Raw genomic sequence first — 24,596 nt, 5'->3', positions numbered from 1 at the left:
TTTAAAAATTATTTTGTAGTTGGGTGCAGTAGAGCCTGGTGTCTCTCTTTAAGGCCACAGGGTTGTGCTGATACAAACAAGAATCGATGAGGGACTAACCTTCACATAATAGAGTACACACCTAATAAATGAAATATTCAAAAGTGTAACATACCTTGTCTCAGTAGAAAACTATAGTAAAATGAGAAGCCATGACAATAAACCTGCATACGTGTAGCAGGACCTCACTTAGGTGGAATGCAGTCATCGCACCACAGCTGTGCAAGACATGACAAAATGGCTATTGTGAAAACAGTGTATAATTGCAAAGTGTTTGTATATTGACTGCTGGCTCTGACTTCATATTATAGTTAGGAAACGAGAGTGATATCCATCTTGAGTTGTCCTGCCTTTTGAATAGAACATACAAAACCATACCATACCATGAGAACTGATTGCCCTGGATTTTTTTTTTAGAGTGCATCACAATGCTAACACTAGGGGTATTTTTAGACCTGAGGATTGTACCACCAAGCAAGTTTGACATAGTCAGGCTTTCCTTGTATAAGCCAGCTCAACAAAACCTATACTCAAGTCAGAGATAATGGCTGTCACCATGGTGATTATCAACTTTCTTTGGTAACTCAGACTTTCTCAGTTTCTGACCTGTCCAGGGTGTAACCTGCCTTTGCTCAGAGTCAGCTGGGATAGGCTCCCCCCCCAAAATATATAATGGAGTTTACTGTATCAGCTGCAGTACAGACTGAGCAGCAGATAAGGACCAAACATAAAAATATATTTATGCATTTTCTGCACCAGCTGAATACATGTTGGGTTCCCATGGCAACGCAGTGCATACAGTGTGTGATATTGTAGCTGAATGGCTTCATTCAGTGATATTAGTAACATGCAGCTCAACAGATTTGCAGGTGTAAGACATTCCCTCAGCTGAGAGTTTGTATCACTCATAGCAAAATGTCAGTGACAAAAATAGTAAAAGGGAGATACTTTTTCCAGCCAATTAAAGTCTGAATCTCTGAACCTCACCTGCTTTAGACCAGGTTAGCTCCACTGGATGTAGTACATCTCTCTGGTGTGCATGCCTGCACATATATATCACCAGTGCATTGAAGTAGCAAATTGCATCCAGTTATTACTGAAGGGTGGGCTTGAGCTGTACATGTGATGACTTCAGCCTAAAAGGCCCTGCCCACGAGTACAAAATTTAAAAAAATTCTAAATTCCTACAATTCTGCATAGGCTATCTGTGATCTCTGCTCATGGGCTTCATTTTGTTACTGTAATGCAGGTTGTCAAAAAAAACATAATACATAAATTCTCAAGTAAATCCTCATCTTATCAGTTTGTACATTAATCAGTTGAGGAGACCTGTTGCTGTTAAACTGCATTGATACTTGAAACACAATGATAAATACACAAATACATTAAAAAGAAATACTAAACAGCTTTTATAATAGCTTTTATTACTGAACTATCAGATGTTTAGATTGTCAGAGCTGAAACATTTGTAAAGGTGTTGTCTTAAGTCCCACATCCCCTTACCAAATACTTTGGTGTTGCTAAATCATAGTAGAATGAAATCCGTCCACCATCAAAATACAGTAGACTGGAACTGGGATATGTTGCTGTACAGTTTCTGATCTGTAACACAACTGAAGCCTATTAAGTCTATTGGACTTACAAACTTCACCATCATATGTGCTGTTAACAAAATAAACCTGCAAAATCAGACAAAGAAATTCATTTCCAGTTGAGCTTAAAAGAACAGTTTCCATCAAGCAGAATATTTTTGAGATAGCATCTAAACTAGTCTTCTGTTAGATAAGATGAGGAATTTCCCATCATGCCCTGAGGCCATACAGTGGCTGATGAACAACTACACTGCATGGCTTTAAAAACCAAAGTCACCTTCATCTCATGATACTATCATCATTGTGACGTCCAGCCAGGAATCAAGTCAGACAGAAATCCAACCAGCCCCCGTTGTGCAGCAACTGCCAGTGATTGATTCTGTGCAGGAGGAGACGTGAAGTGAAGCGAAGTTAATTAATGATGCCTCACTTCCATTAGGTGTCTCAATGAGCCATGGCGATGAGCCACAACGCAAGAATCCTGATGAATTCACCTGGAATGCAGCCATTGCCAGTTACAGTTATCAGTTACGCTCTGCTGTGATAAATCAAAACATCTGTTGTGAAAAAAGGTGTATTTGTCTCACCCTGCAGATCTACCAAAACAAGAGAGTGACAGAGATGTCTCTAATGATCCAAAGAATTTCTAATCACCTGCGGAAGTGTACAGGGTCTATAAACTCTAACTGATGGGTGTGGAAATGCCAAAACTAGTTCAATTTCTCATACATCTTGGACTGACTGATGCCACATATCATGTGGAATGTTCCACAGTTGTATAATTTGCTTTCTGCTTAAATGCATTATATGCATCCTTGAAAGGAAACATTTTGAATGAAGCTTCTTCATCCAAACACACTTGCAAATGTAAAATTTGCAAATTCATGTTTGTTTTTTTGGGGCTTTTTTTCTTTAGCTTTCTATGTTGCATTGTAAAGTTGAGCTGTGTTATTGACACCAGCTTCCAGTTAGTGGAATATCATGAAAGCATCTATAGGTGAGAATATGCTCACTGAAGGAGAAGTTGTCAAAAAAAAAATCACATCTCTTAAAAGCCTGACAAATTGTTATGAATGGATAGATTGAAGTCTGTTCTGGGGGTCTAATAGGGACCCCTTCAGCTAAATAAAGGTCCTATACCAGGATATCCTATTCACCTTTCTGCTGCTGAAGTTGCTTTAACAAAAAAAAGCCTCCTATAAACACAGATATTTCCTATTCAATAGCAAAAATCAGCCATTCATCCTTTGGGAGACATACACATAAATGTATTGACCAACAGTAGCTGAAGTGGAAGGGTACACAAACAGGTTAATTACAATGTTTAATTGTAAATTAAGTCCAAATGCGTGGCTTTTAGCCCACAAGCATCTACAAGAGTGGGTTTTACTTTAATGTCTTACATTTAAGAATCCATACAGCTGAGTAATGCACTGTATTTCATTGGTGATTGTCCCCTCACTGCCTTCCACAATTGTGTCCAGGTGGTATCCCGGGTGTGCAGGCTAATTCCTTCTTTGGACCCAGGACGGATAAAACACTGGACAATTCCAGCTCTAAAAGACCTTCAGTACATCATGAAAGAGATCAACGTTTTCTTGGAGGTTGGAGCATGTCCACTTGGGATTAACTTGTTTTTTTTTTTTTCCTGAGTGTTAGGTCGCTATATTGAAAACTTCTTTTCTTTCTTTCTCTGTCAGGCCACTGAAGTAGTGACATCCGTCTGCACCCTGTATGAGCTCGGCCAGTCACTGGCTGGCCTAAAGGACAAGAAGCGCTATGAAGAGCTGAACCTGGGGCCCCTCTGCAAACTCCCCCTCATCCACCGCATGTTCAAGATTGACAGTAACACAAAGGATGATGATATCCCGCAGATCGAGACCATAGACATCCTAAAGGTAGCACTTACATAGGAAACAACTTAGGGATCCACTTGAACTGCACTGCAGATACATTAATCCTTTTTTTTGGAAACTGTGGGCTGATCTTTTTATTTAACTTTGAAGGTCCCATATTATTAGAAAATACTGAAAAGATGGTTCATTTCACCATGACTGTATAACCCCTGGTTTTAGCCTTGTTCTAAACCAGCTGTTTCAGTGTCTGTAGCTTTAAATGCAGTTGAGCTGCTGCTGAACCTGCCATGTTCAGGAAGAAGACTCTCTGTGTGACTGACAAAGATTAGAAACACAGTTGACCGCATAGAAGCCAACATAGACATGTACAAATGTGCAAGATGCAGGACTTCCTATCGTTGCTAACTTTCTTTCTGACAGATCATTTTGCATGGAAATGTCTCTGAATTGACAGCACAGCCATCGTCTTTAACTCGTGCACTGTGTTTGTCAGACAACATTGCAGTCATAAGATCAGTAGTTTAGCAGTATAGAGCAGCACACAGAGAACACAATAAAAATTGATTTTCACCTTGTGGGACCTTGAACGTTTTACATTACATTACTGTAAAGCTGTTTACTAGTATTTGTTGACCTCAAAATGCTTTATTAAAAATGCAAATGAAATCAAGAAGGCCATGTAAAATACAAATGACAAAGGCACTCTAAACTTGTATATCCATTTGAATTATCATTAGCCAAAGTGTGAGGCTCAAAGGTTACACAGGAATCTGTTGGATGTTGATCATTATTAATACATCTTTAAAAAAATGTGTTATGCATCACATGAGCCAAATTAGTTTAATCTATGTTCTGTATTTGGAGCTATCATTGTGAGAGAAGTATGGGCAGTACACAACAATGTTAGTCAGTTACTGATGACATACCCACAAATTCAAGATTAAGTTTCCTGTAGCTCTGTCTTTTAAAATATCTGTGTTTAAATGTGTCTTATCTGTTTCCTTTGTATAGCAACTTCGCATTTTTCGGAGGAAGCAAACCAATGTAAAAGTAGACCTGGCTGAGTTCCTGAAGTATCTGGCTGACCACTACAACTGTGACTCTCCCTACCAGCTGGGCATCAGGATACATAGCATCGCGCTGCCTATCGCGGTAAGACACATTTTTTGTTGCATCGTTCCAAGACTGATGAGTTATCATCAGCAGAGAGCATGTGTTGCTTTTGATTACTGTGCACACATTTTTTTTTATTTTTTGTTCACTCCTTCTCATGCAGTCCTGCAAAAGGACTACTCTTTTTCACCTAGATAAAAAATTCAACGCAAGAGTGAATAAAGGATACTGAAAAATAGTAAAGCAATGATATTTTAAAAATAATTACAGTTTATAATTTTAAGTTAACTTCATGCAAAGTGTAGTAATGGGAAAAAAGGATATCAATATTTGGTCAGCCTTTGCATTTAGCCCTCTGAACCTTAGCAGTTTCTACTTGACAAAAAAGAACAAGACCTGTACGCACTATAGATACATTGCTACATACATTTTCACCTTGTTTGTGTCAGTCGTGGCTTCATGGCTGCACTGAGAAGAGCAGAAGCTGACAAGTCTCTCTGTTTTTCCTGTATCTTGCTATGATAAATGATTTTCATTTTTCATTTTGGTGTTTTTTTTTTCAAGGTAACACGTCTTACAAACATGAACTCTACATTAAGATCAGCTCTTTACACATTCACATCTGTCTGCTTTCACATGTCATGCTGCAGCTTATAAAAGGTTGAATCCTTGCAGAGATAAGTGCAGCAGTACACTAGTGCACATTTACTTACTTTCACATTTTTTGCTGGAATTCAGTTGATCATTATAACTGGTGTTGTCGATCTTTATACTTGTCGTTCATAGCAGTGGCATGAGTTAATGTTATCAGCGTGAACACTGCTTTTGTAACATTGGTCATTTAGCGATAAAGTCAAAGCCAAATTAGGTAGTTATTGTTCTCAATTGCTTCAGTTTCTATTAAAACACTGTCATTCTGTAAGTATCAATGCAACGAAGATGATGAATGGCATTATTTTTAATACAAGGGTATTTGATTCCTTTCTGGTGTTGGTATTTTGTACAACACTTCTTTGTACACATGTTATCATATCCACTACCGCTGACAGATATGACCTCATGGAGGATGTACTTTGGTAGAAAATAATCGTCACAGTGTCCACCACAACCCACGATAGGTGATACTGATGAACATATAGAATAGAATAGAAATAGAATAGAATAGAACTTTATTGATCCCTTTGGTGGAAACCTCAGGGAAATTGCGGTACCATTGAGATCAAAAATAGTTTTACCTGTTTTGACTCTGAAATGAAACCTGAAATGAATCTGTTCTATCATTATTTAACACTCTGACTTCTCTGTCCACTCCAGACCCTCGGAAAGGTGACCCGTGGTGAGCATGCAATCTTGGAGCGTGCCAGGGAGACCATCCAGAAAGAGCTGGAAGAGGAGACCCACGAGCGGCTGAGAAAAATCAAAAAGACCGTTCTAGAGTCAGTGCAAGTTGCAGGTTCCTTCTCCTCTACAGGCAGCTTGGATCTCAGAAAAAAGTATGCCTCTATGACGGCAGCCGAGGTAGTGCTGGCGGTATTCACAAACGTACAGGAGGTGTACAGCCCCAGGATGTCCAAGGTGGGTACCAGACACTGACAGTTGTAGTCAATTAATGAATCTGATGCTTCCTCAGATGCATCAGAAGAACGTGCTCGGTGGCAATGTGAGAATTTTGTCTCCACATTTTTGGGAGCTTAGTGGTTATGACACTTTGGTCTTGTGTCCTTAATTTGCTACTATAGAGTGCTGGGTGTTAATTCCTCTAAGCCTCCCAACACGAGCTGTCAGGGGGATAACAAGGAGTTTCAGGGCTGCTCTCAAGTTTTGAACTCATTAACAAAACGTCAGCCTTCATACTCCCCTAATCCCTAATGAAGGCACAAGGATAAAGTTCTAACTGATGAATACTGGCTAGATGTTACATTTGGGACTAAACTCATCTCGACAGCCGCCCTCTTGTGTACATGTTTTGGGATTATCTTTACTCTGAAGACTTTATCTTATTTATCTGTAGTTTGTGATATGATCACCATTAAAATAGTTCATTGTAAAAGATTCAGGTCATTCAATCTGTATTTCCAACATCTTATTCTAAAATGGAATGTTGGGAGCACACTATAGTGTGTTGTAGAAAGTAGTAGCTTTAAGATTTCCTGTAATTAGAAGTAAAGGGTTTCGCCCACTTCTTGAGAACCAGCTCCACACTCAAAGTACCACAAATATGACCCAACAGTGTGAAATGTGTTACTCCTGAAGTTACATGTTAAGGTGATACTTAATTCCTGAAGATTTTTTTGGTTACATGTAAAAAAGCAAAAAAACATTTTGCATGTCACCAAATGCTGGCCTCAGAGATGTCTTCCTACTTTATTAGCAGTTTAAATCATTGTCTGGTGTTTTAAGTATTAAATATGGTATATAATGGTGAATTCATTTTTGACAGAAATTTTGAGTTATATAAGCTCAATGGAAAAGATGTTTATAGAAAGAGAAGAGGGGAGAACACTGGGGAAAATGCTGCTATTACTCACAGGAAACACAAATTGTTCAGGTTTTTTCTCTCTCTCTTCCATTAGCCATCAATGCTCAGATCTCTCTATAATGAGCTGTATCTGTCTCTGATGTTTGCTGATAGCAACCAAGACCTAATGTTCTCTTTTTCGCATTTTTCTTATCAAAGTTGAAATGTTGTTGAAAATAAAAGAAGTAGAAATAAACAAAGAAAGACAGGATTGTGCTGAAAAATGGCAGGTCCAAATAGGCAAATAATGGCAAGACTGCAAAACAGGTTTTGGGCTCCACACTATCCAAATTTATTACGAAAGCTAGACTTTTAGGAAATGTTTTTGTCTGTTTTCTAGTGTGTTTCTCTTAGAAACAGAGATATTTTTTACACTTTGTCTCCACACCTCATCTGACAGTGTCAGCTGAATCAGCAACTGATGTTTATCAGACTGAATTATTGTGTTGATAAAACAGCATAATTCACAGTTGTCACAGACTGTAACGGCACAAATGTTGGCCAAATCGAATAGACAGAAGTCTGTGTGGAATAAAATGTGCCTGTTTTACACCAGCACTTGAAGATTGTATAAATGATCATCATCTCTCTGATGCAGAGCTTTATTTTATTTATTTCTTTTTTTTAAAATCCAGAGCATCCAGAGCTTCTTGCTGCAGGTGTCGGGTGACCGGTTGGCAACCGCTCTGTTTCAGCTAGCCATCTGTGGAGGCTCCCTCGCTGTTCCACAGGACCTGGTGGCCAAAGACAAGGCATCCAAAACCCCAGAACAAACTAAAACAGAGGACAGATCTGCCACATCCATTCCAAGTGAAGGTTCGAATGCAGGATACAGGGTTTCCGTCACACATTAGCTCGTCTGTTGATGTACTCTGAACATGCATCAAGTCAGCACTTTTCTATGATTAACAGGAATTTCTGCTCTGTCTTTCTCAGCCAAAGTAAAGCAATATCTGAAAGACAGCCTGGCTGCTCAGAACTCAGCAATCACTTTGGCCCACATTGCCTCTCTGGAGAGGAAATTGACCAAACATTTTCATGTGAAAGACTTCCTCTCCCTAGAGCAAGGCAACTTCCTGGAGTTCCTAGTAAAACACATTCAGGTGCTTCTATATATTTTATAGTTTACTGCCAAACATCTTGAGTGTGTGCATGAGTGTGAAATCACCCTTGCGAAGATTTCAAGAATGTTGCCATAGTGATACTATTACAATTGACACTGTTTTCACCCTATCTCTGTCTGGTCACATGCAGCTGCTGCAGGACACACTGGGGTCTACTTTGATTCTTGGCAGCAGCAGCATGGAGCTTGTTGGCAGTGGTTTCAGAGCCACCAGACAAGACGTGTTTGAGTTCATCAAACAGTGTGGCGACATATCCTCCACTGATCCAGATGAAGTGAGTCAGTGATCGACATTAGAGCTGTCACAAATCACAGATACTAAAACAGCACTCTTCTTTTACTGGTATATTAAAATACTGTTCTAAAACTAGAAAGTAACATCCAACTTTCTTCCCCCAGCTGTCCCACATTGAGTCAGCGCTGAGGGCCCACTACAAGGTCCGAGACAGTCGTGACTTGGGATATGGCACACTGCACATGCTGGCTGGTCTGGTCCAACGCCAGAGAGGCCTGGCTGGAGGAGGAATGAGCCAGGTCTTCTATGAGTCAGCCCTGTTTGCCAAACACAGCAAATCAAGGTTAGAAGTCTATTACCAGTCCAGCGTCACTTAAGCAATTTAGTAATGCTCTTACATAAAGCTGAGAGTCTTGCAAAGACAGATTTAAATAAGGACAGTAAATATCAAAGCAGCACAGGCTGATGCAACAGAACATTTTTCTTCACTTTGATCATCACGTGTCAGTGGGGTTTTCGTTGTGCCTCCACACTTGTGATGGCTGTGGCCGTAGGCGTTATCTTTTCAGGTTGTCCATCCTATTGTCATGCATGTAATCTTTCTGTCAAGATATCTCTTTAATGCCTTGAAGTAATTTTTTCAAATTTGGCACACATTTACTTGGCCTCTAGGATCAGCTGATCAAAATTAATGTTCAAAGGTCACTGTAACCTCACTGAAAGGTTCTGCAAAGACACCACTCTGGCCATTGGTCAACACCTCACAGCAGCCCAGGAACAGAAGGGGAGATTGTGACCATATTACACACTTGACATTTAAGATGTATGAAGCGCCCATGTTTTGTTTCACAATTAAAATGTTTTTTGTTACTCTCAATAAGCTTATAAGTTTGTCCTTCTGTCTCTCACATCCCTCCCATGAACAGTGCTGAAAGTGGACAGGAACTAGTGGGGTGTCTAGGTGAGATGTCCAAGGACCAGGCCCTAGCAAGCTTGCTCTCCTGCCCTCTTCTGGAAGATTTGAGTGAGTGGAGCCAATGGGAGATGATTTTCAAACCACTTCATGGGTCTCTCAAAGATTTCATCGAAAGAAATGCAGGTAAGTGTCAGCCATTTTGTGGCCATTTTGTGTTTTTCTGTTGTTTTTTCTGATCATTTGTTAAACAGACTTTGTTTGCCTTGTTTGTACTTTGCATGTATGTTCTTTTAACAATAAAATGGAGGATGAGGACTAATCAATTGAAGGTGGCCTTATGTTCAGGTTTGCATAATTATTGAGCAGCCCTTGCTGGTGGTAAAATTAGCCTGGAGAAAAACATCTAACAAATATTAAAAAGACAAAAAATCTGAAATGCCTCTCCAAAGGATGCAAGATGATTGAAGCTGCCTAAATGTTGAGGCATGATCACTGGATTTTAAGTGAGCAATCAATAGGGGGTAAACAGGGTCAGTATAAATGTGTTGCAAAACACGCAAATGAACTTCTAGAGATTTGAAAGAAATTTCAGAACAGGAGCAGGAGAATGGACGAAGGAATAGCTAAAGATTGATTTTTTTGATTTTTTTAAAGGAGTTACTATGAACCTTTTGACTTTGACGCCAACGAGGTGACTTAGGAGTATTGCTATGGGTTGCTATCAACAACGATGAACTAACTCTGTTTGAGTGGCAGATGGACTCCCGATGGTTTTTAAAAAAAATGCTTCCAGTTTTGGGGAGACACTTTATTCACGCACTGGCAATAGAAGAAGTCTGCAGCATTTAGGAAAACCATGAAATGTTGTGGGACAATGCTTCACTTGCATCAAAACATTCCACTGTTTGGCTACTTAGCAAAAGCTTTAAAGTCATCCAGTGATGACTTACAACCCTTGTTCACCAGATTTAAATCTCATTGAAAGCTTGTGAGCCCGCCCTTCACGTGAGATTTGCAATAAAGGATAAGGATATCTTAAAACACCACATGGGAGTCTATGGTGACAGTCTAAGAATTGGTCGTGACCCAATAAAGAAACACAGTTTCAATGGAAGGCTGTTGAAAGTACCCGAAAAGAAAAATGACTATGTTGACAAATGAATGAGCAAAATGTTTTCTTGTTATTTGTGTAGAGTAACTACCAATAGAGAAACTACACTGATCAAATAGTGCTCACATATAAAGGCTACAACTATAAGATGTGTACAAAGTATTAAAAAGAATGTTTCCAGCTAATATGCATGTGATTAATTACCTACAATACAGGTAATACAGGCCTGGCAGCATTGGAGGTGAGACCAGGTTTGCTGCTTAGAATCACCACCGACACAGGAGACAAGTACTTCTCTAGTGCCGCCGCGGCTCTGGACCCCGTCGGCACAGCCGGCCACCTTGTGTCCATAGTGGCAGCTGATGGGATCGTCAACGCTCCCATGGCTCTCCTGGCCAATCACATGCAGAGCTCTCTGGCAGCAGCTGTGGCTAAAGAAGGTAGTGATGCAACAGGGTGGAAGATTTAAGATCACCTTCTATTCTTTTAGCAAGGAAATATGCACAAATGTTATCAAATGCAGCATGAATGTGTCATCGTTTCTAAAATTCTGTTTTTCAGATTTGTCCCAGGCTGATCAGGATGTGCAATGTTACAGCAGAGTGGCCAAATTCCTCCTGGCATGTTTGACACGAATCCCCAACAAAACCTGCCAAGCTCTTTTGCAGCAGGTCAGTCGCACTGGATTGCCTCCGAAGATTATTATTGCAGTGAAATTATATATTGTTTTCAAAAAGAAGCTACGTTGAAGATTTGTTCAGATTTTAGAGTAGAGATGGAAAGAGAAGTGGATCTTGTTAAATTTGTCCCACAGCTCCATAAAAACACTACTGAGGTGGTAGAAATGTAAGCTCTGACATTCCAGGAGCACACTTTGTGCTTTCAAAGTTAGTAAAAGAAAAGGAACAAATAAGGTGTGGAGAGCACATTTACTGACGTCAGGCTTTAATTTCTTTAAAAATGTCAATTCTCAGAGTCTTTTATAACAAAACATTCTTCTCTAGCAAACAGATAGTGCACAGCTTTTAACGAACACACAAAAAACTAGGACAGTGTTTTAATATCTCCTTGACCAACTGAGTGGGCAGCTTTAGCTTGTGAATTTAATCTGTTCACCTAAATTGATGAAGACTTGGTTGTCAAACAGTTGTCATGCCAACCACAGACAGTGACACAATAGCTTTCTGAGTAGTTCTCATTTTCGACACACTGTTGTTTGTGCTAAAGCACTCTCTCTATTTTTTTGCTGTAAACACAGGACCAATACTATCTTTATAAATGCTGCTTCTGTTTTTGAATCCGTTTCTACACTTCATTTGTGCAACAAAATGTTGAAAGGTCAGGCGTTGCATTTCTGTGGCAACTCTAATTAAGACATAGTGTTTACGTTTTTGCATGAATGTGACTTCCAGGTGTTTTTGGAGCCTTTCTCCCGTGTCCTGGGCCAAGCCACGTCTAAGCAGGTCCTGATCACTGTGGCTCAGTCTGACCCGAGGCACATGAACTGTCTGCATCGGCTGGGCATCCTCCTGGGCATCACAGACTGGGTCAAAGATTATCAGAAAAAGCTGAATCCACTGCAGAGCCAAGACTACAACACGTACACAGCACCTGTGGATCGGATCAAGGTCAGAATACAAGAAAAATATAAATGCAGTACTCAGGCTGGAGCCATTTATAACTACAGCAATCCTAGTTCTTACATGTATGGACTTTGTACATTTAATAAGACTAAGTACAATAATAAGAAGAAAATAAAAACTTACCTTGATAATTGACATCAGCAGCACAGGCTGCTGAGCTGTTAAATAAAGAGAAATATTAGCAGAGTACCATCTAGAAAAAACTTGATCAACAGAAAAAAAACATGTAATTCACATGTGATCTTTGGGCACTTACTAGTAAAAATCCGTAAACATTACTGCCATGACTACACAGCACCTGCAGCTAATGATCTGATTTCTTTCTCATGTGACAGAACAGTAAAACCTTTTGAACAATATCAATTTCAAGTTTTAAGTTTAGTTGAGCATGTGTGGCCATGAAACGCCTGAAATGTGTGGAAAGTACAAAACACATTTGACATGTAGACAGATATGTAAAAGAGTTAAGTTTATATAGGCGGTGCTGTGATTGAGCTCTTTACTTTATAGCAGTAAAATCACTGATGTTTTGCTTTGTTCTGTTTGTTCAACTTGTCTTTTAATGTACTTTTATGATTTCAGTCTAATTTGATAGATTCTGAGAGCAGCAGTCTGTCAGCTCTCAATATGAGTGAAGACGAGTATCTTGAGGATAATGTGACGGACAACAACGGTGCTTCCTCCCAGCTCAACCACAGCCTGCAACAAGGTGACTGAAAGTAGAACCCCATGACAGAAATCTAAACTTTAATGTGAGTAAAGGGCTACCTGCTTGTTTTTTTCTATTTTTCTGATGACTGTTTTCTTTTAGTCAATGGTGATCAAGATGTAGAGATTGAGGAGGAAGAGGATGACGAGGAGCTGTATGAGTTGACTTCACTTCCTAACGGAGAGACATCAGAGGTCAGCAGTGAAGCTGAGGAAGGCCAGGTTGAGGAACAACTGGAAAAATCTGACACAGATGATAAAGATGCTGCCAGCTGCCAGTCAGAGACTGCATCCCATTTCCAAAAAGCCATCATTGAAGACATCAGGTTCATCAAACTTATTTATATCACTCTGTTTTTTTTACTTAATGTTTGTCTTAATGTTGTTTTGCCAAATCTGGCAAGCCTTGCAAAAATAACTGATCTGTCCCTCTTCTGTGGGCTCCTCTTATTTCCCGACAGGAAAAGTGAGTTTGGTATCGGGGTGAAATTGACCGCTGAAGGCCAGAAACTGATGCAGGTCCACCAGGAGAGACTGGGCCGCAGCCTGGACCGCCTCTCTACTGAACTCTACAGCAAAGACACACACTTTGTCCTGGAACTCATTCAGGTGGTTTCTAGTTCATTTACACCCCTAAAGATAGAGCTAAAATAAAATCATACAAAATGTTGACAAATGCTCAGTTATTATGACACTTAGTTAAATTAAAAATAAATAAATAAAAAAGAGCAAAATTATACTTAGCACTTAGAAAAGAAAAACATTTTTTAATGTTTTGCTATTTGATATTAAAAACAAGTTTGACTGAAAATCTGTGTAGGAAAAGGCCACCTTAGATTTTGATAAGGGGTTGACCAATCATCGGCCTGGCTGATCATCATTATCTCTTTAAACTAATTTCTGATCAAATAAAATAATTTGAAGACATGCTTCTTTGACTCAGATGCAGATGTCTATCTGTAGTCAAGCAACATCCCACCTGGCACTATTAGATTGGCTACACATCAGGACTAATAGCCAATCAACACAGAAGGATACATGTTGAAAAGTTCTCTTTTAATTAAAGATATGTTAAATGTTAATAAACAGTATTACGATTACTAATGATTGGTTTTGGTCCTGAAACAACAGTACTGGTTGACCCCAAAGTTTAATTTACTTTGGAGTTTGTCTTTCATTTTAAACATTTCTAGCTGTTTTAACTGCTTCTTTTTCCTTTTTTTCAGAATGCTGATGACAACAGTTATCCATCGGACGCCGGTGTCGTTCCAGCGCTCGCCTTTGTGGTGGAGAGAGACTGCATCACCGTCCTCAACAATGAGACCGGCTTCCAGGAGAAGAACATCAGAGCCATCTGTGACGTAGGCCAGAGCACCAAGGGCAAACACAAATACGGATACATTGGTAACTATGTGCATGATGTCTCAAATAATTCCATTTGTTTGACTGTTAAATCATCAGACGCAGGTTAATGGACTGTTGTTTAATACTGTTCATTCAGGTGTTGCATAAAATGTTTTGAGTATGTGTGAAGCTGGAGTCATTACCATTGGTGTCTTAATACTTATGTTTCACTACTTGTTATAGGACAAAAAGGGATTGGCTTCAAGTCGGTGTTCAAGGTCACAGACTGTCCCGAGATTCACTCCAATGGCTTCCACTTGCGCTTTGACAAGACTTGCGGTCCGATGGGATACATCCTCCCCCACTGGACTGAGAATGGGAGGCCTCTGGACGCACAGCTGGAAGACATCAATCGCCACAGGTTGGATGATTGATTGAGACAAAATAGACCTTTTTCACAGCAGACATTTGGACTTGACAGTTGTCCAACATGCACAGTCCCAGGACCCTGAAACGGAAGCAGCTAACTGAAATTCATTTTATAATTTGCAGCTTTTTTCTACTGTGACAAGTCCAACTGTAGTCTGTGACAAAAGGCTTGTTTATTAATGCCAAAATCATATTTTAAGATTGAAGTTAAAGCAAACTCTCTTTTGTGGCTTCAGCTGGGATTCAAACCCCTTAATCCTGAATGAAAGTCCTTTGTTTAATCCATTGCTCCACCACATTCCCATATTCACGGTGGCCTTTCTGCTGTTTATACTTTCCCACCTGCTCTGGGTGAAGCCTGTTCCTACCTTAAATGTTCCGTCATCCTATAAACTTGAGTTACAATATGCTGAAAGGTTAACATAGAATTTTTGCCCATTGATGCCAAAAAGCACCAGCTTTAATTATTACACTGTTTACAAAAACGGCATTACAAACTGCAGCCTAAATAAATCTGCTTTTCTATTCTGGGTTCCAACGCCATGACTGCCAAATCATGGTGCCAGGTTTTGGTACCAACTGCAAAAACAGAACATTTTAACTTTGCTTCAATGGTTTGTGCCTGTGATTGCATCTTAACCTTCCCATGTACTCTGCCAGGCCAAACTGAATATCTCTAACATTAGGTTAAAATGGTTGGAACTGTTGCCGTTAACATAAATATTGTAGGACTCTTACCATTGCATTATCCTGAAAACAATGGTATCCTTATGTTTAAAAGCATTCAAAATTTGAACTAAAATCCAAAACAAGGAGCTCTTCACACATTGCAGTTCTACAAGACAGCTTCTGTATATTTCTCCACTGCCTCAAGAAACAGACAGATTCATTTCGACAATGTATTACTAGCTGCTGCTGCCAATCTGCAGACTTTTAACTTTAGGAAACATTTTTGGCCTTGTCCATCTTCACCCACCTCTGGGGTTGGTTTTGGCTGTAGTTTCTGTACTTTTAGGTAGTTAACCCTTACATACTGTTAATATTTTATGCCTTTATGAAGAATTCCTGTCAAGAATTCCCTCATAGCAAGTGTCTATTTAAATTACAGATCTATTTAAATTGTCTAAATAGCCTATGTCACATTGATGAATGTAAATAAAAAATACACATAAAACATGGGATGTACAGTTTCACAGTTTCAAGATTCCCTAAAACCACCATCTTCCTTGATTTGACCTCAAATCTATCTTAGTTGATACGGATCAAATTTGACAAGAAGCAGCCTCAGTGTACAAACACTTGTAGCACTTTTACAAAAGTATAACATTTTTTGAGTCACTTTAGGAAAAATCAGCAAATTTCAGGCTACAAGAATGATGTTTAGGTTATTTTTACTGCTGTCAAATTTGAGACGAAATAGTATGTAAAGGGGTAACTGTGTTAATAGTGTGTTGGTCATATCATTTCTTTCTCCAACAGCTGGACCACTAAAATCAGCCTTCCTCTGCGTTGTGAAAACCGTCAGACCAGAAACCTGTTTCATGACGTGCACCCATCGCTGCTGCTCTTCCTGCACCGCCTGCGCTCCATCACCATCTACAATCAGGTAAGTCATTTTTCCATACCAAAGAAACTGTGCGTTTGTGTTTTTGCCCTCAATGTAAGATGTGAATATAAACCAGCCTTAAAGGATTTAGTAAAAATGACTTCTAATTCGTTCTCCTGTATTGTTTTCTGTCGACAGAGTGAGAAACGTCATGTGACAATGACTCGTAAAGACCTCAGTCACAATGTGCTGGAGGTGGCGCACACGGAGGGCCTGGAGCGCTGGCTAGTAGTCAAAGCCACACTCAAGCCCAAGAAGGTGACGCACACATTAACTCCCATCTCTTCCTGCTCCTTTGTTTCCAGCCGCTCATATAGTATTTGGGTTTCAGAACAACAAGTTGGCATCTGTTTGTGCGCTCGGTTCCTCCTGGGGCATTAAAAAAATCCACTGGAGCTTTGCATTTCTCTGACATGCTCATTTTTGGGCTTTATAAGTGTCATTCATTCTGCCTCTCAAAGGTCTTTCCCTCTCTGCTTGTCATTAGACTTTGTGAAAACTCACTCATTAGGCAGGGTTTTCACACACACAAGCACATAAAGGCCACCAAACAGATTTTAATGATCTGTCAGGCTGAAACGACTCCATAATCCTTGCTACTCTTTCTTTCCTAGCTATTTTCCTTCTTCTATTTCCCATAGGCAGCCACCCGTTACCTGCTGTTAGGTTATGTAAGAGAAAGAACAAAGCTGAGTGAGGGGGAAAAAAAATTTCTTGCAATTTTTGTACATTCTGTGCTCTAGTTTTCCATCAGCATCAGCGTTCAGTTAATAGACACCAAGATCCATTTCTTGAGGAAACCATCCTGTTTGTGAGCTGTTGCATCTGTTGTGACATTGATTTCAGATCAAAGAGGACGTCGAGTCGACCGAACTGGCTCTGGCTTTCCAGCTTGGCAGCGACATCACAGGAGGCGACATTGTATGCCAGCCTCAGAAGCAACCCGTGTTTGCTTACCTGCCCCTTCGCAGTTTCGGTTTTCGTTTCATCATCCAAGGTGAGAATCGAGACAGAGATCACAGAGCAGTTTATTTATGAACGCAGTTTGTTTGCTTAAAGAAAAAGTTGTGTCACTAATTGATGCCCTTTTCTCTTCTAGGTGACTTCGACATTCCTTCCTCTCGTGAAGACGTTGACAGAGACAGCTCCTGGAACCAGTGGCTGCGATCTGAAATACCACAACTCTTCCTCCAGGCTATGGACGTCTTCACTGTAAGACAAAATTGCAGATGAGATGCTTAATGATCCTTGGAAAGAATGTAGATTATTTAAAAATGTAATGTAGGAAACATAAAGAAACAGATGATATTAGATTTACCAGTGACTAGGACAGGGCCAGAGCATTTTAGTATATGATATATAATATTATAACATGGGCAGTAGGTGTATATAAACCTCAAGTCAAATGACAGGAAAGGAGAATTTTTCCTCAGCAAAATTAGGAGCAATTACCAAAAATTAGGAGCAATAAAAACCTTTTGGTTAAACTTTTGGTCGTAGATTTCAAATTAACATCGTCATGGAAGCCACGACGCAAGGCTTCCTGACAGAAAATTGCATTGTAACGAGATGATAAATGTCATTCACTTGAACTGTCTGTGGTGCTGACGTTGTGGCTGATTGGTGTACATTTTAAGGACCTTTACTGTGAAGTATCTGGATAGGAAGTGACTGCAAATTGGTAAATAGAAATGACTACAGACATAAGTACTATTTAATAAGTGAATCAAGCCAGTAACGTCAGGGAGGTTTTTAAAAAATATGATAAAATCTCTGTAAAATAAATGTATATTAAAGGGAAAATTGAAAATATCGTTAATATCAGCCTGGTTCTTTCTGTAGCTGAAGTAAATGAAAAGTTTGCCACAGGACATCCAAAACACGACAGAGTAATGTCATTGTTTGTCTTTTGTCCTGTCATGTCCTTGTTCCAGGATCACCCAGAGTTCAAGGGGCTTAAGGGCCTTTGCCAGTTCCTACAGTTTGTTCCCCTACCTGACGAGGTGCTGGACTTCTTCAAGCCTGTTGCCGGCCAGATCATTCAGCTGCTCAAAGGCAAAGCCTTCCTGCCTACACTCAGCTCAGGTATTCCTCACACCTGCAGGCCGTGCAAATGAAAACCTTGAAAAAGACGTGAGAATTTGAAAACACTGTGTCTAACACTGTTCTTCTCCATGCCGCCTTTCTCAGACGGTAAGGTTGTGTACAAGCTGCCGTCCCAGGTGGCCGTCTGTCAGGACGCCGTGATCCGCAACGTGATTGGTGGAGATGAGCTGGAAAGGCATCTGTCTCTGTCCTATCTCCATCCGGGTCTAAGCCCTGCCCCACCCACCTCCCTGCTCACTCACCTGGGAGTCCGACATCTGCGGGGATCAGATGTTACCACGGTAACCACAGCCATGGCCAAGGAGCTGATGAGAGTGGAGGGTATCCATTCAGGTGTGTACAGACCAGTGTTGTGTGTGTTTACTGTAAAAATAATAATAATAATAATAATATATCAGCTTTTCAGAATCAATACATGTAATCATATAAAGAAAACATTTTCAGTAATTTCTTTTGATTACATTTAGCCAATCATATTTTAATTATGATGTCTGTGAGATTAGAACTGTGAGCACAGACAGTGGGAAAGTTAATGATGACAGCATAAATTACTTTAATACAGTATGAGTTTTGATGTTTGAGTAGTAGTTTTTTAGTTTTGAGTTGTTTTTTAAAAATAATATTTTGAGTATTTTTTTTTTCACAAAAAACGTCAACACAACTAACAATGAAACATTTACTATTGAATGAATTTGCTACTGTAATTTGTTTCATTAATGGTCTAATATACCCACTTGTGTTCAAAACACTGCCCCTGGTTTTTAGACAATAACTACTAATATTATTTATGAAACAAATGTAAATCTTTGTTTTGTTTTTTGTTGTGTGTGCATTCATTGGATACAAACAGCTATTTACATGTGTTTGCTCTGGAATCTGACTCACCAGATGTTGAGTCCAGCTATCAGCCATCGTACAACCCCTATTATGAAAGTGTTAATATTTCCGAAATGCCCCTTCAGTATGGCAAACAACAACCTCAGAGCAGCAACCCTTAAGTTGAAAATGGCTAGTTGTGATTGATTGATGCAAGATTTGGATTGTCCAAAAATGCAGACCTGCTTGGTAGTCGATAGTCATAAATGTAATGTTTACCCACCAGTTGAAAAGGTTTCATTCTTTCCAACAAGTTCCGACAAAAGAATTTCCCTCCGAACACTATTTTGCAGAAGCACTGTAGCTACATCCCGGGCTTCGCACTGCCCTAAGTGACTGCGATTAGTTTAAAGGAAAGCAAACATACCAGAGTGTTTTATTTCTTCTTTTTTCAGACCATTGTCCAGCACTGTGTAGATAGTTGTGGTTATGCAGGACTATTTGCTCTGTAATTCTGACTAAATTCTGTGTGATGAACAATATATTTCAGCAAGTTTTGGACAACAGCAATGTGTCTTTATTCCAGATGGAGGTCTGCGACAGCTGGCCAGATTGCTGGTTTGCAACTTCCGAGCTCTTGAGCATGGCTACGGAGAGGCAGATTCTATCTTGCAAACCCTCAAAGATCTACCCATAATCCCTCTGGCTGACGGACGTGTGGTGGCACTAAGTGGAGAGGGAGTGTTCTTTCCCATGGAAGAGACCAAGACCAAGAAAACGAAAGCTCAGGCTCAAGCAGGTAATTCTATGACTTTAGCAGCAGTAGCTAACAGCTAACTTGCCCCTGTCCATTAGAAGCTGGATCTTGTGAATGTGGTTGGTGATTCAGTTGCAAACTAAGATCTTGTTCAAGTGTCGCCTTCTGAACATACTGTTTCCTCACAGAACATTATCCAAGTATTTTATTAAGAATGGACTACTGTTTTTTTATTCCTAAATGTCAACATGTCAACCACATGTTCAAGCTCAGATAAAGGTGAAGGTGTGAGTACATTTGAAGATGTTTTGTGTGCCTGTGTATGCGTGCACACATTTACAGTAAAAGTACTGCATGTTACAGGTATTTAAATTTCACAGCTTGGCTTTTTTATAGGCTCTCTCCCCAAATTAATAGCTTAGATCTCAGAACAGTGCATTATTGCTGAAGAGTATGTTCCAGTACACATTAGCTTATAGAATTGGAAATCTGCGTAGGAGACAGCTGTGTCGGTGCCTTTTCTCTGTTTTTGTGCACATAGTTACTCTGCACCTGCAAAGAATATATGAAAGTGCATGTGCTGATTGTACAGTGCTAAATCAATCGTGACAACTACAACAAACCAGCACAGCAGATGGGGCAAAGAAAGCAGTCGGAATATAGGACGGTACAGTTTCACAGGTTTCCAGTTTCTAAAAATGTGATAAACTGATGTAGAAAAACAAAAACAGATAAATATGTATCACCTTCGTGACTGTGAGAGGTGCACATGTAACACTCCATCTGTGCTCATAAAGCTCAGCAGTGAAATATTTGCAAAAGCTGGAAATTATTGTGGTACTTCATAACATAAGTAAAAATAGCACATTGAATAAAATGCTAGATTGAATGAAGGCACTCCAGTACACAGTCATGGTAACACAGTTTGTATAACGGAGTCAAACTTTGCTTTCTGATGTCTGAATAGGTATAGAAACTAGGTTCATGTGAAAGTCTCTGAACTCTGAAAGGATCTGCGTCAAAAGCTGTATCTGCTCTCAGAAGTCAACACCTCAGACATTCAGGGCAGCCAAGTAGGTGTATGACAGACTTGTATACGGTCTACGGACAAGCCTGACCCCTTTCTAAGAATAAGCAGATGTACAGCTACTTGGATCACAGCGGCTCATACAAAAGTGGAGGAACGCCACCCGTGTTGTGCGTCATCACATTCAAAAACTGTACCCAAAGCAGAGGTTTAGAATGGCAAGCATGAATAATTGATTTAAACATAAGCCACTGCAGTTTCTGCTGGCTTTAATAATGATGTAGTCTAAGTGGTTTGGTGTCTCTATAAGCAACTCAAAGTGCGTATGTTCTGTTCTTCCTCTGCACTCTGTCTCATCTGGTTTCAGGGCTTCATGTGAGCATCACTGATGTCTTTCATTTAAAATCAGGGCAAGTGATTGATCGGATCACAGAGATACACTAAAATGTTACTTTCATTTCATTATAATTTATATTACTCATTATATCTGGTAATGAGTAAATTATTGAGTCTATAAAAAGGTATTGGTGGATTTACTGGCACGTAAGTACATTTATTCCAGTCAGCTTTCTGCAGTAATTGATTTCTAAAACAATAAACCTAATCAGAATAGACAATTAGATATAACGTGATTTCACGTTTTTTTTTTTTTACATAGAAGAGTGTGCATGACTTCAGACAAGCAAAGTGTCAATCTGACAACAGAGCAGTTGCATTAAAGGATAATTATGAAACTGATATGTGTCTGTATTGATAAACAAAATCACAGAACAGATTAAATCTGGATCTAATACAAAGCAGCTTGTACTTCAGAATAAGGGCTGAGATAGCTGAGCCATCTATGACATGTCTATGTCTGTGATCATTTCCCAGGCGGTTTCACGGTCATTCACACCTCGGTTTATGTGACTCTTGGGTTCTCAACAAACCTTGTGCCTTCTTAACAGAATTAATCCCTGCGACTTCCAGCCAGTCAGATAGAACTGAGGATGTCTCTTGAACGAGAGGTGAAATGTCTTTAAGAACCAGAAAGAAAAGTTCAGTTGCTTTCTGCTAAAGCACTTAGGATCACCATGACATGGATGACTGAGAATCTACACAGACAGTTCCATGTTTACAAAGACCTGACTATTTACACAGATTTACAGTAACTATTTCACATCAGTGAAAGATGCAGATTTTTAATTTGACATCTTGTATTAAGGTAAACATACTTTGCATTAAATGAGAACTTAATGAATTTTAGATGAGTGTAGCTGTCAAGTGGAGGAAGGGCTCACTGTTTGGAAACATTCTGAAATGTCCTCTGTGTCTGTAAGGGTGCTTTATCAAGTCTGACAACATAATCCTGATGAAGTCGACATCATCATGTATTGCAAACTGGTGATCTGGTCAAAGGTGTTATAGGGGAGAGACTCATCACTGAAAGAATTCTGAATAGAAATCTATGGGAGAATTCTCTAACGCCAAATATGTCCTTCCCAAGCCAATCATCTACTTTGTAATAGCCAAACCAGGAATCATCCAGACAGTTGTGTTGTTGCACAATGTTGTGAAACTATGTGTAATAGAGGAAAACCTGTGTGTAAAAATGAAAAAAACTTTTTAAGCAGTTTATCTCTAAGCAGTTTTCTATACATACATTTTTATGTCCCAGTGTCCTGTGAAATCACATTTATGTCTCTCTCTGTCCTTTCGTTTAATCAGGGAACTGGTGTTGTTCGCCCACATACCTATCGAGGGGTGTTATCAAGATGGCTGCTGAGTGGCGAGACTTTGATATAGCATTTGATAGGGTGTATTTACCGGGCAGGGAGGGTCGGACAAAAAATTTGTATTGGTTGCATTATGGGAACTGTAAGATCAGATTTTCAGAAGATAATATAAGATAAACTTTTTTTGATCCCTCACTAAAGACATGTACAGCAGCTAGTGAAGCGTAGAAGAAGCAAGATAAGTGGGGAAAAAGTACAATTAGACTAAAAAATACAGAATTAATAAGGACTATATACAGTTTGACTATGTAAAGATGATGACTTGATCCAACATAAAACTCTCAGCATGCTTCAGTTCAGAAACTTGTGCAGCATCATCTTTGCAGGTGTGTACTCTGTCTTCAACAATTAAAGTTAACATACAGAGATGCCATTGATTCTGCAGGCACACTGAATGTAAACAAAAATAGCAGGACAGCAAAAATGTACGTCTTCTACAATCTACACACAGATTGGCCTGTCAACAACAAGGGGTTATACAAAGTCTGCAGTGATTTCAGTCCCACAATTACGTAATATCTGACGTTTGCAAGCATGTGTGTGTTTGCAGTGGCCGCTTCAAGAAGCTTGGCCTCTCAGGGATTAAGCATAAGGATGACTTAGCCTCTGCTGCTTCTGTTTCATACTGTAAATTCTCTCTTGTGGGTCACATAATTTATGCAATGGCAATACTAAAACCCTGGAGCAACCCTTTAAATAAATGCATCTTGGATGTTTAAGAGCAATAAAAGAGATTCTCCATTATGGCAGCACATGAATTTTGCTGTTGAGATTAGACATGTGAAGACTTCCCTTCATTATTATACATGACCCTTTGTCACTGAGCGCAGATGAAGAACAAAGAATGCTGGGAAAGTTAGCAGGAAATAACATTGGCGGGAGTGAAGTCTTGACTTTTCAGGTCAGTGATTTCAGTTTGAAACAGCCTTGTAGAAGTGAAGCCAAATGCAGCACAAACCTCAGGCTCTGCTTAAAGGTGAAGTCAAGTGGACAGAGATGAGTGTGATAGCTTCGGAAAGACAGCAAAGTTAAACACTGTGTGCTTCTGAAATATTGAGCAGTACAGAGATCAGCGGGGAAATGTTCCTTCAGATGCCAGCCCCAGAAAGTAGAAAAGTAGGTCAGGGAGTGTTTTTAGTTACGGGTATTTAGTTATTTGATTATATGCTACTATGTCAAAATCATACATTTCCTAAGAAATAGTTAAGAAGAAATTAGGAAATTCTAAAAATTCTGACTCCATGTAAATTGTGTTTCTCAAATCCAGGACAAAATGACAGTGGACACCATTACTAAACAATGTCCTCTATTTAACAGTTTGTAACAATGTTCTGCTTCTCCTCACATATGATGCAAAAGAATCTCTAAAGAGGAAGTCAGTTATGAAATAAACTGGAATATCACTTGCTAGTGTCTGATGAAAATGTTCATCCAGAAGAACTCTTAAACCTAAAACTTGGTGGACATGATATCACCTGCAACCCTATGGTGTCTGGAAAAACCCAAAAGGCTTCATCTCCCCTGTTACGTTTATGGCTCTAGTTTGTTGGTGTTAATCCAGTTTGTTGTTATTTCACAGGACCACTGTCTGCATTGTACAAGGATGTAAGCGTGGTTCACCCCTCTCTGCTGAACTGTTTGGAGCCCCTGGAAAGTCAGCAGATTCGAGAGCTGCTGAGAAAACTTGGGGTTCATGAGCTGGAGCCTCAAGAGGTGCTGGAGCAGCACATCTACCCTTCAATACGCAACAACAAATGGAAGGTAATACACACATTGCACCAAATCAGCTGCTTCTACTTCTGTGTCAACTGCAGTGTGAGAAAATGCCTCAAAAACAAGATAATTTCTTACTAACAACAGTCTATCTAATCTGTCTTTCCTT

General features: G+C 39.6%; 1 protein-coding gene across 2 annotated transcripts in view; it reads left to right on the top strand.

Annotated features, from left to right (window-relative positions):
- Positions 1-24,596, top strand: part of LOC103365383 (uncharacterized) — a 47,268-nt gene that overhangs the window by 8,840 nt on the left and 13,832 nt on the right. For both annotated transcript variants that reach the window (XM_008292812.1, XM_008292811.1), the window contains exons 5-29: positions 3,116-3,235; positions 3,332-3,529; positions 4,499-4,639; positions 5,915-6,175; positions 7,754-7,934; positions 8,055-8,221; positions 8,373-8,516; positions 8,641-8,819; positions 9,403-9,575; positions 10,719-10,943; positions 11,065-11,174; positions 11,916-12,131; positions 12,729-12,855; positions 12,958-13,180; positions 13,316-13,463; positions 14,081-14,258; positions 14,442-14,619; positions 16,107-16,233; positions 16,372-16,491; positions 17,080-17,230; positions 17,333-17,445; positions 18,168-18,318; positions 18,424-18,672; positions 19,742-19,954; positions 24,294-24,475. In XM_008292812.1, the coding sequence (XP_008291034.1) occupies positions 3,116-3,235; positions 3,332-3,529; positions 4,499-4,639; positions 5,915-6,175; positions 7,754-7,934; positions 8,055-8,221; positions 8,373-8,516; positions 8,641-8,819; positions 9,403-9,575; positions 10,719-10,943; positions 11,065-11,174; positions 11,916-12,131; positions 12,729-12,855; positions 12,958-13,180; positions 13,316-13,463; positions 14,081-14,258; positions 14,442-14,619; positions 16,107-16,233; positions 16,372-16,491; positions 17,080-17,230; positions 17,333-17,445; positions 18,168-18,318; positions 18,424-18,672; positions 19,742-19,954; positions 24,294-24,475 (4,275 nt within the window). The remainder of the gene's footprint in view (positions 1-3,115; positions 3,236-3,331; positions 3,530-4,498; positions 4,640-5,914; positions 6,176-7,753; positions 7,935-8,054; positions 8,222-8,372; positions 8,517-8,640; positions 8,820-9,402; positions 9,576-10,718; positions 10,944-11,064; positions 11,175-11,915; positions 12,132-12,728; positions 12,856-12,957; positions 13,181-13,315; positions 13,464-14,080; positions 14,259-14,441; positions 14,620-16,106; positions 16,234-16,371; positions 16,492-17,079; positions 17,231-17,332; positions 17,446-18,167; positions 18,319-18,423; positions 18,673-19,741; positions 19,955-24,293; positions 24,476-24,596) is intronic.

This window comes from Stegastes partitus, unplaced genomic scaffold, assembly GCF_000690725.1.
Source record: "Stegastes partitus isolate 25-593 unplaced genomic scaffold, Stegastes_partitus-1.0.2 Scaffold834, whole genome shotgun sequence".
NCBI classification, from domain to species: domain Eukaryota; kingdom Metazoa; phylum Chordata; class Actinopteri; family Pomacentridae; genus Stegastes; species Stegastes partitus.
This window is presented reverse-complemented; position numbering and strand designations above follow the sequence as displayed.